Source organism: Panicum virgatum, chromosome 4N (genome assembly GCF_016808335.1).
Source record: "Panicum virgatum strain AP13 chromosome 4N, P.virgatum_v5, whole genome shotgun sequence".
Lineage (NCBI taxonomy): Eukaryota > Viridiplantae > Streptophyta > Magnoliopsida > Poales > Poaceae > Panicum > Panicum virgatum.
This window is the reverse complement of record NC_053148.1, coordinates 31,558,592-31,572,019: the sequence shown is the minus strand read 5'-3', so window position 1 is coordinate 31,572,019 and position 13,428 is coordinate 31,558,592. Positions and strand designations below refer to the sequence as shown.

Below are 13,428 nucleotides of genomic sequence, written 5' to 3'. Positions count from 1 at the left end.
CCCAGCCAAATGTTGTTTCAATCTAGTCGCACCACCTCCTCCTTTCTGCGTACGACAATAGTTACATCGCCATCCGGGATAAAGATTTTCACCGTGTTCCCACACAACATCTCTGCTTGCCATTGTCTATCTGCATACATGCACAACAAAAATATATCATCTAATATTCTTACTCCTACCTAAGTTATAGTGTCAAAAATCATCTAATACACCTAAATTAAATCTAGCTAAAACCTACTACATAGTGCAAAAAATCATGTAATATAAATAAATCTTCCCTAAATTCTAAATATACCTAAGTCATACACCTAAATCCTAAAACAAAACATCTAAATACACCTAAATCCTAGGGAAAAAAAAAACAAACCTGACCGCGGCTTACCGACGCTAATCGGCGGTTTACCGCCTCCCCATACCGGTAAACCGGCCTCCCCGGGCGGAAAACCGGACGGGACCGGTAGATCTACTACCGGTCCGGCTTACCGGTGAGGGAGACCGGTTAGCCGGGATCTGAGAGCGGCTAACCGGCCTCGAGCGGCGGGCGGCGACTTCTGGCGGCGGACAGGGGTCAGTGAGGGGGGAGCGGGTGAGGGAGGCGCTGGTGAGGCTTCGGCTGAGGGACACGCGACGTTAAATAACCTCTGCCGCGCGATGGGCCTTAATGGGCCGCGGTTTTTTTTCTTTTTCTTTTTTTATTTAACTTATAAATTCCGAAAACCATACTAAATGAACGAATTTTGGAGAAAATTTGACACCATTAGATTCATTGCACCTTGAAGTATTTTTAGGAATTTTTTGGGAATTTTTCATTTTTTTGAATTCAAATTTAAATTTTGAATTTGGACTGGTTTCATACCGGACCGAACCGGTACCGGTCCGGACCGGTTTGACCGGTAACCGGTCAAACCGGACCGGTTACCGACGGTTCGGTTAACCCTGGTCGTGCCTGCCGTCCTGCACTCCTGCTGCTGTGTTGTGGTGGAGTCCACCCACCCACGCGGCCACGCCCTCTCGCCTCCGTTTTCCTCTCCTCGTGTCCTTCCCCCGCCGCCACCACCACCACAACCACCATCATGCGGCGAAGTCCCCCTCAGCGCGAAGCTTCGTCGCCTTTTCTCCCCCCAACCCCGCCCGCCCACCGCGCCCGCGTCGGAGGGGAAAGGAGGCGCCCGCGCGCCCCCAAATAGAAGGCCTAGGTAATCAACCTCCTGCTCGCGCTTCTCCGGCCTGGCGCAGTTCAGCTCGCTACGCGGTAAGGCGGCGCGTTCGATGCTGCGGTTCGAATTGGTGCGTGCGGGCTTGGTTTGCGGCGATTTAGTGGCGGGTGTGGTGGTTTAGGGAGGCAGTTGGTGGGCTTGGCGTTTGGGTATTGCTGCGGGGGCGAACAGCCGTACCGTCGTACGGTAGTCTGCTCGCTGCTTCAGTGCGGTGATTTGCTTGCTTTATCTCTCGAGAAGTTTGATCCGTTGTCTGGTTGGAGCTTCTGCAGGTAGCCTATCCGCTTGCGTGGTTTTGGAGGTTTGGTTGATATTTTTTCGTTCTATAACTGGATGATATAGGCACGAGCTGTTGTTTGTTGCCATTAACTTTAATGTCACTATGATCATTCCATCTAATCCCTTATTTGGAAATATCTAAGCACTCCTTTTCTAGTACACATCCATTTTCAGATAAGCTTCTTGTTTTTCCAATACCATATCTCAGTTGGTTGTTGTGACATATCTTAACTTTGTTGATTTTTTCTGATCTCTGAGAATCCTTAAGTTGATAGCTAGCTCTTCTTGTTGTTTGGCCCATGCCACTATGCAATTTTTGGTGCACTTACTCAGTTGTGATTATAATCTTCAGGGAGCCTGATGCCTGAGAATACCAGGCTTGGAGGGTAGATCTAATCCTACTCGCGGCTAAATTGGAAGAAAATGATGATGGGAAAAGAGGACAGATATGTGAGGTCAGTATCTCCATCCCCTGCTGCTTGGGAAAAGAGGACAGATATGTGTTTTGCATTTCTAGCATGTTAGCAACACAATAGGATGTGAATAATGCGATAGTATCCTAAGTGAGGAAACACATCTAGTGGAAGTGAATGTTTGAATTAGATCAAGCAAATGCCCACTTGGGCCATCAGATGTGGACTGAATGGTAATCGATTCAGGCAAAGAGTTAAAGTCCCTTATGCGAGCTGGCAGAAATGCCCACAAACATATGCACTTTGGTACCAATGTTTGCATCTAACTCCTAACGTTCTTCCTTAAATTGCTCTATCCCCATCTCTTGAGGTTCAATTCTTGCCACGGTTCATGACAATGTGGCTATCGAACTCCAAGAACAAGAATGCAAAAGCAAGCACGGGTGCATACATCCATGTACATACGTGCAAGCTGCATAGTCATGTATATCTGTGTCAGTAAGGCACATGCCTTTGACTAACAAATTTGTATGTCATGTATATATGTACCAGCAAGCTGCATGGAGCCAATATTATTTTGTCCAGCAAAACCATCAGAGAGGTTTCGCGGTTTTGAACATAGAGGAACTGTGTCAAACTTTCAGGAAGTAGACAAGAATTTTATGAATTATCACCCTCTCCATTTCGAACTGGACTTCTCCCCTTTGAATCTAAATAGGCTATGACAAGAATTGTGATGCCACTTTTCTAAGAACAATTTTTCACCTCTGGCTCCCATTCTGCACATGAAACTTCAGCTGGGCCCTGCTGTGGCATGGTGTAGTAGTGTATTGGTTGGAAGTTATAGTAAACAATTAGTTACCTTATTAGCTTATTTATTTCCCTACATATGTATAGAGCTTGTTTCTGAGGGAGTTAAGTCAGTATTCCTGTAAAAATGCTTGCGTCAAGTCAAGTTGTTCCTATAAATATGCCTGCATTACATCAGGTTTGTCAACTAAACTAGAACGATGAATTAATCTCTCATTCAACTCTATAGTCTATTTCCTTCTTATAGTACCCTTCTCCACGACTCATGCTACACTATTTAGCTTTACTCATTGCAGTAGTTCCTCATTGTCAACTACAATTATTGAATCCTCCAAAATTCATCAATTGAGCCCATCTCATTTCAGCTTCATTTTTTTTCATCCCCCATTAATTCTTATATGCATGAATTTGAGGCTTGATGTAAGCATAGCTTGCAACACCACCACACTAGCATATTCATTGGATTTGTTATGCCGTTATCGCTTTAAGCACATGAGGCCCAACTGTACTAATGAGATAAAATCAGAATGTTCGGTTTTTGGTAACCTGATTAATGAAAATAAAAGGCACAAGGATCCAATTATAGTTTTGAGTAAAGAATGGATACCAGCTCAGTGGTGATTGGGGAAATTGTCATACATAACAATTGTTCTGAATTTTTGTTTGATTTGCTATATGCGCAGATTTCAGGACTGGAGATCAGAGCAGTCTGTTAGCTCAGAGAACATAGTTGTTCCTCGTAGAAATGATGTTTCAGTTTTCGATTCACTTAAAGAAAGAACTGCCAGAGTTTTTGCATTCCTTGGAAACCTTTTGCACTCAGAAACCTCAAATAGATCAATGGTGAACGAAAGAAAGTCTGCAACAGGAACTCTTCATCCCCAAGGGCCATTTCTACAAAAATGGAATAGGATATTTGTGATATCATGTATATTTGCAGTTTCAGTGGACCCATTGTTCTTATATATCCCAGTTATCAGTGATGAAAAACCTTGCTGGTACTTGGATAGAAAGTTGGAAAAGGCAGCAAGTGTCCTGCGTTTTTTCACAGATATTTTCTACATACTCCATATCATATTTCAGTTCCGGACAGGCTTCCTTGCATCATCTCCTACAACTTTTGGTCGGGGTGTCTTGATTGAAGATAGATATGCAATAACCAAGCGATACTTATCAACATATTTTTTTATTGATGTCTTCGCTATTCTACCCATCCCTCAGGTACTTTTTATACCACACACTTTGTGTCTACAGAAATATTTTGATATCATCATAGTAAATGCTCTGTGCAATATACTTGACTTAAGCTCTTTACTGAAATATTTCATAGCATCGTAGGAAATGATCCTACAGTTATGGTACTATATTCTTTTTACAGAAAGTCATGACTGTGTGTTGATATAAGTGAAGCAAATTATTGATATCAGTGCACTTTTAGTAGTCTTTTTGTAAGAAATGTGTAGAAGTAGAACCTGTTTCCTGTTAAAAGTTATATTTTATGTTTTAATCCACATATTAGAAACAAATAGTTTAGATAAATATAGAGAAAAATGTTTATCTTTTTATTTGATTATTCTTCTGTACTTTAGCTTTCCAGATAGGGTGCACTAATTTAAGTCTTATTCGTATTTATTTCTTGTTCAATAGTTGGGATTGTAATCATGATAATTCTGTTACCAGGTGATTATTTTGGTTGTGTTACCTAATCTTCAAGACTCAGACGTTATGAAAGCTAAAAATGTCTTGATGATTATAATTATATGCCAATATGTGCCTCGACTAATCCGAATAAGACCACTATATCTACAAATCACAAGGTCTGCTGGGGTTATTACAGAGACAGCACGGGCTGGTGCTGCTTTCAATCTTTTACTTTACATGCTTGCCAGTCATGTAAGTGCTGTATTTGTAAAGTCTGCCTGCTAACTAATTTCAGTCGCCATTTTTCTGCAGTAAATCTAACTGCATTATCAGAAATGTGAGCTACTCATGTATAGCAAAATTTAAATGGACAAAGAAAACACTGAAATTTTGGTTTTGTGTACTACAACAACAATGTCTTTTAGTCAAAGCAAGCTGTGGTAGGCTAGAGCTGAAACCCAACATGAGCCACCAAGAAAGAGAAAGAGAGTATTTTTTGCATGCATTTAGTTGTGGTGCTGTGGTGGAGTCACACATTTTGTGAGTTGTACATCAGCCAATCTTTTGATTTCTAGGTATTGATATCCATACATTGAATTGAGAAATATGTTCACCTTTAACCCCTAATACCTCATCTACTTTCTCTAAATTGACCTATAACTTTTAAAGATCCATGCATCCTATAATCAGTGTTTTTAAAGGTGACAAGGCAACCCAAGGCGAGCTGGGTACACCTGGTCGCCTCGCCTTGGGTTGCGACAAGGCGTGATTGTTGCCCAATACGAGCGGGGTCTGCCTGGACGCCTAGGCGACACCTTTGGAACACTGTCTATAATATTCCTTGCAGACCCCTAATTATGTTTAGAGTTTCCAACTATTTACTGAATATTGAATTGTTTAAATCAGAAATGTGATTGAGCGAGTTGTTGGTATGCAATTTGTTTGCTCCCACCATTTTTAAATATACGATGTTTAGGACAAGCTAACTAGTTCAAAAATGTCATATTTAAATGGAGGGAGCGGTAGGATTGGAATTGCATCACTAAGAGACTCAGCATATATATTGGTTACACATCAAAGCAATAAGCGGCGGTGTATTATGTATATTCTAGCAGAGGAGTTTGCTAGATTACAAAACTTAAAAGAAGATTATAAATTTCATGGATCTACAGTCTACCCCGTGATTTTTGTAAAGGAAAATGTATATTTTTGTTAATTCAACTATCGAGAGAGTTTGGTTTTGGCCATAAAACTCCAAAACCAGGCATTTCTAACCATCCAATTATCAGAACTGTTCGTATTTAGCCATTTAGTTGTTTTGATAGGTGGTTTCGCTTACATGGACGACACATGGCAGTGGGATCTTTTTTTTCCTCTCCTCTTCTCTCTTTCTTCTCTTTCTTTCTCTCTTTTGCTCATGGCTGTCGGCGTCGATACTTGTGGTGCCCCCCGCTCCCTTCAGCGACGAAGGCTGCTCCTGGTGGCGCCCTGTGCCACCATAGGTTGTAGATTAAGGTAAAGCCAAGTGGCGGCGGCCTGGTGGCTCATCGGCGCAGGTGGAGGCGGTGGACTAGATCTGAGCGGAAGCTCGCCGGCTTTGACCGGCCATAACTCATCAACGGATAGGTTTCCGGCGAGGGGGTCGACACCAGTAGCATCTGCCCCACGAGATGAATCCGTTTGGGGTAACGCTGACCATGGCTGCCAGCGAGCTGCTGGTGATGAGCGACATGAACTACAGTGGAAACGAGGTGAACACCATGGAATGAGAGAATGACCTTTAGGGAGTTACTTAGGTTCGATTTGAGCCGTTGGGTGGGTGAAACGGTGGGCGGAGGTTGGAGTTCAACGTCGGAGTGGATCTTGGCGGCGGTGGCAATGGCGGCTCGGGGAAATCTCGATTCCCGAGCCGACCGACCAACGGCAGAGATCGTGTTGGAGTGGCTGGGGAGGAAAATGGGGAGGCAACCGAGCTTCTGCTGCAAGGGAATTGGGAATCATGGAGGAAGGAGAATTTGGCTGGTGGTCCGAGCCATCCGAGCGGCTGGTCGAGTCGGAGCGAAAGGGAAGAATGAGGAAGAGAAGAAATAGGAAAGGATAGCTGACATGTTGGCCCCACTGCTATGTGTCATCCACGTCAGGGAAACCACCTCAAACTGCTAGATGGCCAAGTGTGAATGGTTTTGATAGTTGGATGGTTAGAAATACCGGTTTTAGAGTTACATGGCCAAAACCAAACTCCGGCGATAGTTGAATGGCCCAAAAAATGGACTTTTTCCTTTTCTAAATTACATTCATACTTTGATTAAAATTTTTAGATATATACTTTTTGGCAAAAACTCCGCCATGGCCGGTCCCAAGCCCGAGTAAAGGAGGAGGGTTGTGTTAAGGCTTGACGAGCCAACGTAAAAACCTTGCCACTCTTATGGAGATGAAACCCAAGAGAAAATTGTTGGGGCGTAACCCTCTTAGCGACGCGCCATATCGGAACCCGGATATGGTGTTAAGTGAGCAAGGGCCGGGTCGTCACCCTCGTGGCGCGCCGTGTCTTGATCTGGATACGGTGTCAAGTGAGCAAGGATCGGGTCGTCGCTTCCTCAGTGGCGCGCTACATCGGCGCCCGGGTGTAGTGAAAAGTGAGCAAGGGTCTTCGCATCTGACTCGGCGGGTGCGAAGGGCAAGGAAGCTAGTCGAGCCAACTAGGATTCGTCTAGGTAGTTGGAACGTAGGGTCCCTTACGGGTAGGTTAAGAGAGTTAGTTGATTCAGCGATTAGGAGGCGTGTAAATATTCTATGTGTTCAGGAGACTAAATGGTAGGGCCAGAAGGCGAAGGAGGTAGAGGATACTGGCTTCAAGCTTTGGTACACAGGAACGACTGCAAATAGGAATGTAGTGGGAGTTTTGATTGATAAGAGCCTCAAAGATGATGTGGTGGATGTTAGAAGGCGAGGAGATAGGATCATCTTAGTCAAGCTCGTTGTTGGTGACTTAGTTCTAAATGTTATTAGTGCTTATGCCCCCCAAGTAGGACACGATGAGAGTGCTAAGAGACAGTTCTGGGATGACTTAGATGACATGGTTAGAGCCGTACCTATTAGGGAGAAGCTTTTTATAGGAGGAGATCTTAATGGTCATGTAGGAACCACAAACACAGGGTTCGAGACGGCACATGGGGGTTTTGGTTTTGGTAGCAGAAATCCGGAAGGGGAGGAAGTCTTAGACTTTGCTGTAGTTTTTGACCTAATGCTAGCCAACACTTTCTTTCAAAAGAGAGAGTCCCACTTAGTGACCTTCAGTAGTGGCCAACACACTAGTCAGATCGACTTTATCCTCACAAGAAGAGAGGATAAACGAGCATGCTTCGATTGTAAGGTGATACCCGGAGAGTGTGTAGTTTCCCAACATAAGCTGCTGGTGGCCGACTTTCGTTTTCAGATGCGTGCCCGTAGGTCTAAACAAGCCAAGATCGCAAGAACGAAGTGGTGGAAACTAAAAGAGGAGATGGCCGAGGTATTCCAGGGAAGAGTTATTGTGGAGGGCTCTTGGAATGAAGAGGGCGACGCAAACTACATGTGGGAGAAGATGGCGACCTGCATTCGGAAGGTAGCTTCGGAAGTTTTTGGGATGACCAGAGGGGGTGGGTGCAAAACTAAAGACACGTGGTGGTGGAACGAGGACGTCCAGAGGGCTATTAAGGAGAAGAAAGAGTGTTATAAGCGTTTGTTTCTTGATAGGAGTGCAGATAATATAGAGAAGTACAAGGTGGCAAAGAAGATCGCAAAGCGAGCTGTGAGTGAGGCGAAGGGTCGGGCTTATGAGGATATGTACCAACGACTGAATACAAAGGAAGGAGAGAAGGACATCTATAGGATGGCGAGGGTGCGTGAGAGAAAGACGAGGGACTTCAGCCAGGTTAAGTTCATTAAGGACGATATGGATCAGCTCTTGGTGAAGGAGGATGAAATCTGACTTAGATGGCAAGAGTATTTTGACAGACTGTATAACGGGGATAATGAGAATACAACTTTTCAGCTGGACGACTCTTTTGATGACACCAACAGGCGCTTTGTGAGGAGGACTCAAGAATCTGAGGTCAAAGAGGCGTTGAAAAGGATGAAAGGAGGTAAGGCGACAGGCCCTGATGGTATTCCAGTCGAGGTGTGGAGGTGCCTAGGTGATATAGCTATTGTTTGGCTAACAAAACTTTTCAACCGTATTTTTCGGTCGAACAAGATGCCTGAAGGGTGGAGAAGGAGTATATTGGTGCCGATCTACAAGAACAAAGGGGATATTCAAAGCTGCACCAACTACCGGGGAATTAAGTTGATGAGCCATACTATGAAGCTATGGGAGAGAGTTATTGAGCATCGTTTGAGAGGGATGACGCGGGTCACTATGAACCAGTTTGGTTTCATGCCTGGAAGGTCAACTATAGAAGCAATTTTCCTAATAAGACATGTCATGGAGCGGTATAGAGAGCAGAAGGACCTACACATGGTTTTCATTGACTTAGAGAAGGCTTATGACAAGATACCACGGAATGTGATGTGGTGGGCTTTGGATAGGCATAAAGTCCCAACAAAGTATGTGACCCTTATTAAGGACATGTACAATAATGTAATGACTAGGGTCCGAACAAGTGATGGTGACACAGATGACTTTTTGATTAAGATAGGACTACATCAAGGATTAGTTTTGAGCCCGTATCTTTTTGCCTTAGTGATGGATGAGGTCACAAGAAACATATAAGGTGATATTTCTTGGTGTATGCTTTTCGCTGATGATGTCGTGTTAGTTGATGAAAGCCATGCGGGAGTGAATAGGAAGCTGGAGTTGTGGCGGCAAACGCTAGATTCCAAAGGTTTTAGACTTAGCAGGACTAAAACTGAGTATATGAGGTGTGACTTCGGTGCCACTCATGAGGAGGGATATGTTAGTTTGGAAGGCCAAGTAGTGCCCAAGAGGGATACCTTTTGATATTTGGGATCGATGCTACAGAGAGATGGAGATATTGATGAGGATGTTAGTCATAGAATCAAAGCGGGATGGATGAAGTGGCGCCAAGCATCTGGCGTCCTTTGTGACAAGAAGGTACCTCAGAAGTTAAAAGACAAGTTTTATAGAACGGTGATTAGACCGGCAATGTTGTATGGTGCGGAATGTTGGCCTACAAAAAGGCGGCACGTCCAACAATTAAGTGTTGCAGAAATGCACATGTTGCGTTGGATTTGTGGGCATACAAGGATGGATCGAGTTCGAAATGATGATATACGGGATAGGCTAGGGATAGCACCAATTGAAGAAAAGCTTATCCAACACCGGCTGAGATGGTTTGGACATGTCCAACGGAGACCACCAGAGGCACCAGTGCATAGTGGTATCCTAAAGCACGACGGTAATATGAGGAGAGGCAGGGGCCGGCCGAAGTTGACATGGGAAGAAACAATTAGAAGAGACTTGAAAGACTGGAGTATACCTAGAGATTTGTCCTTAGATAGGAGTGCTTGGAAAGCCGCGATTCTCGTGTCAGAACCATGAATAATGGTCTTTGTTGGGTTTCAACTCTAGTCTACCCCAACTTGCTTAGGATTAAAAGGCTTTGTTGATGTTGATGATACTTTTTGGCAAAACTATTGTGTAAAGTTTAAGAATTGACTTCACCAAGAGTTTGTTATAGGTTGAGCTACATGTAATTGCAATAGAACATCCTGGATTTTCACGGTCCAGCCAAACATACCATCCAATGGATGGAAAGAACCAAAGAAGATATTTGAGGCTGGACGATGGACCCAAGGTGACACGTCGTGGTGGCCTATATTAGTGCAAAAAATTGGCTTAAAATCTGAAGCATTTCTGTGAAATTGTTGTAGTATCTGTAGTTCCTCCAAGTGTTCTAAAACGTGGCCGTATAGCCCACCTAGGTGGCGATTAGGCTCTACATTCCACTCTTTGTGTGCCTAGTGCCTAGCGCTTTCATAATGCAATTCAGTGCTTTATGTATAGACTAGTTTTCAGAAATGCATTGTAACAGAACTTCAATGTGATTTTAAAGCAATCTTTCAACTGTTGCAGGTCCTTGGAGCAATTTGGTACTTACTTTCTATCCAACGCCAAGATTCCTGCTGGAGACATCAGTGTAGAAACAATACAACATGTGCTGCAGATGCTGCATCTTTATACTGTGGGGCTGTTCATAAGAATGAGACCTATGCTTTTTTAAATACTGTTTGCTTATTAGGTGTCCCGACAAACAATCTTCCAGATCCAGTCTTTGGAATTTATGCGCCAGCTATAAAAAATATATCACAATCAAGAAGTTTCTTTACAAAATTGTTCTACTGTGTTTGGTGGGGTCTGCAAAATCTCAGGTGTTCAAAAGACAAACCTTTAATATATTTGTGTTCTAAACCAATGTGTGGATAGCCTGACATTTGTATTTTTACCTTGCTCTGTTCAATGCAGTTCTCTTGGCCAAAACCTGAAAACAAGCACTTATGCATGGGAGAATTTATTTGCAGTTTTTGTCTCAATATCAGGTTTAGTTCTGTTTGCGCTGCTTATTGGTAATGTGCAGGTAAACACTGATAATTTCTTTATTTAGTTGATAGTGCTTCAAATGATGGCAAAGGCATATAACAGGAAAAATAATATATATGATTAAAATTGCACAACTGAAACTGGATTGATTGATCTTTAGAAAACTGATCCCATCATCATGCTGCACTAGTTGTGAGAACGCCCTGTACATGTTCAAAGCCATGTGGGACCTTGTGATGCCGCATGTGGCATGCCAGTTGTCCAGACTCAACATTGTGATGTTAAATACCAGTAAAATCTTTCTGAGTCTAAAACCTGCAATATTATTTCTAGAAAAACAGTTCATATATCCCTACTTCAGTGCCTTAATTTACAATTAATGTGTTTTCTCTGATCTCTGACAATGCTCTAACTATTTACCCCCTTTATAACAGACCTATTTGCAATCAGCTTCTCTGAGAATAGAGGAAACAAGAATGAAAAGCCGCGATACAGATCAGTGGATGTCATATCGACATCTTCCTGAGAATCTCAAAGAAAGAATACGACGTTATGAACAGTACAGATGGCAAGAAACAAGTGGTGTTGATGAAGAACAACTCCTTATGAACCTCCCCAAAGATCTTAGGAGGGACATAAAACGACATCTTTGTTTATCACTTCTCATGAGGGTATGTTATTACATCCTCCCACCCACCCCACCCCACCCCACCCCACCCCCCCCCGACCGTTTGTCCTGAGGCTGATCCAGTTTATAAGAATCTATATTCTGCTTTCGATTTGTAAAATTGTCCCTTAGGTTTGTGCTAATGTTTCAAGGCAAAGGACCAATTGGACGCAGTGCCATGATCCATCTTTTTTCCTTCCTGATATTTCCGGCCAAAGGACAATCGGATATAGTGCCATGATCTATCTTTCGTTCCTTCCTAATTTTTCCTGACAAAGGACAAATAAGATAGGGTGCCGTAAATCCATAATCCAACTTTTGTTCCTTCTCTATGCAATCTGAGTCCTTATTGCTGTGGATTTTACACAGGCTGTAAGTCTATTAGCACCATAGCATGTCATGGTCCCAGCAAGACTCCATTTGGGCGCCAATTTCCACAGGCCCCCTTGAACTTAACCCACCAGAAACTTCTTATTTGTGTTTCAATGCATGGATTTACATTCCATCATACCATCATCCTGAATGTTTTACCATGCTCTTGCTGTGTTCATTTTTTTTCCAGGTTCCAATGTTTGAAAATATGGACGAACAGCTCTTGGATGCCTTGTGTGACCGCCTAAAGCCCATTCTATACACAGAAGATAGCTGCATCATTCGTGAAGGGGATCCAGTAACCGAAATGCTCTTCATCATGCGAGGAAATCTAATGAGCATGACGACAAACGGTGGAAGAACTGGCTTCTTCAACTCCGATGTTCTGAAAGGTGGAGATTTCTGTGGCGAGGAGCTCCTCACCTGGGCTCTTGACCCCACATCAACATCAAGCCTCCCCAGCTCAACAAGGACGGTGAAAACTATATCCGAAGTCGAAGCTTTTGCTTTGAGGGCTGAAGACTTGAGGTTTGTGGCCACCCAGTTCAGACGACTCCACAGCAAGCAGCTCCAGCACACTTTCAGGTTCTACTCGCAGCAGTGGAGAACCTGGGCTGCCTGTTTCATCCAAGCAGCCTGGCACCGGTACTGCAGGAAGAAGATTGAAGATTCCTTGCGCTTGAAGGAGAAGAGGCTGCAGTTTGCGATTGTGAATGAAGGCTCCACCTCTCACAGCTTCATGGCAGCACTATATGCTTCACGTTTCGCTGGAAACATGATAAGGATCCTGAGGAGAAACGCCACTCGCAAGGCGCGCCTCCAGGAACGAGTGCCTGCAAGGCTGCTGCAGAAGCCAGCGGAACCCAACTTCTCCGTAGAAGAGCAGTAGCTTGCTGTTGGGCTTTGCCTTTGGCAGAAATGGATACAAGTTGTTTGTGCACGACTTCTTCAGTTTTCCACTCGCTGATACTGCTAAAGTTGGAACGGCCAAAGCAGAAATGAGAAAAAAAACAGAGGAAAATATAGTGCTAGCATAACTAGTTGGTGATGTAGACGATGCCTGCTTTTCAGAGCTTTTGAGTAGCGTTGTATATGCCTTACCTAAAAAATGTAGCGGTTTATGTGCTTGTTTAACGTAGGTGTGATTAGCAATGTAGTGGTACTATACACTTCAAAATATATGTGTAGTGAGCGATGGTTTTAGTGTTCTGCGCATGGTAGATGGGACTGGTAAGTGCCATCTGAACTTCACGTGGCATGAACAAACTGCTCGTTTTGGTTTTACTTGGTACTGCGTTGCTGCTGTCTAATGTCGTTGTTTCCCTTTGTCGAGCTGGGGTCTCCCATGCCCATACCAGTCGTGATTCGGTGGTCTCGGTGTGTCGCAACAAAAAAAAAGGAACATGTTCTCTGCGCTTCTCCATGCACATACGCCACCATCTTTGAACTTGAACGCGACATGTTCTTGTCTCCGTGCTCCTTTTTCCTGAT

The 13,428-nt window shown here is 43.7% G+C and overlaps 1 protein-coding gene across 5 annotated transcripts; it reads left to right on the top strand.

Moving 5' to 3' along the window:
- Positions 1-1,039: 1,039 nt before the first annotated feature.
- LOC120670230 (cyclic nucleotide-gated ion channel 1-like) lies at positions 1,040-13,221 on the top strand. 5 transcript variants are annotated; one of them, XM_039950292.1, is made up of 8 exons: positions 1,040-1,196; positions 1,849-1,951; positions 3,403-3,940; positions 4,400-4,612; positions 10,434-10,729; positions 10,824-10,935; positions 11,333-11,569; positions 12,128-12,826. In XM_039950292.1, the coding sequence occupies exons 2-8, from the start codon at positions 1,920-1,922 to the stop codon at positions 12,824-12,826; spliced, it is 2,127 nt and encodes a 708-aa protein (XP_039806226.1). In that variant the 5' UTR covers positions 1,040-1,196; positions 1,849-1,919. The 5 variants fall into 5 exon arrangements, with proteins under 5 accessions (XP_039806226.1, XP_039806230.1, XP_039806227.1 ...); XM_039950293.1 differs by having other exon boundaries at positions 1,068-1,252; XM_039950294.1 differs by lacking the exon at positions 1,040-1,196 and adding an exon at positions 1,284-1,489.
- The last annotated feature ends 207 nt before the right edge of the window (positions 13,222-13,428 follow it).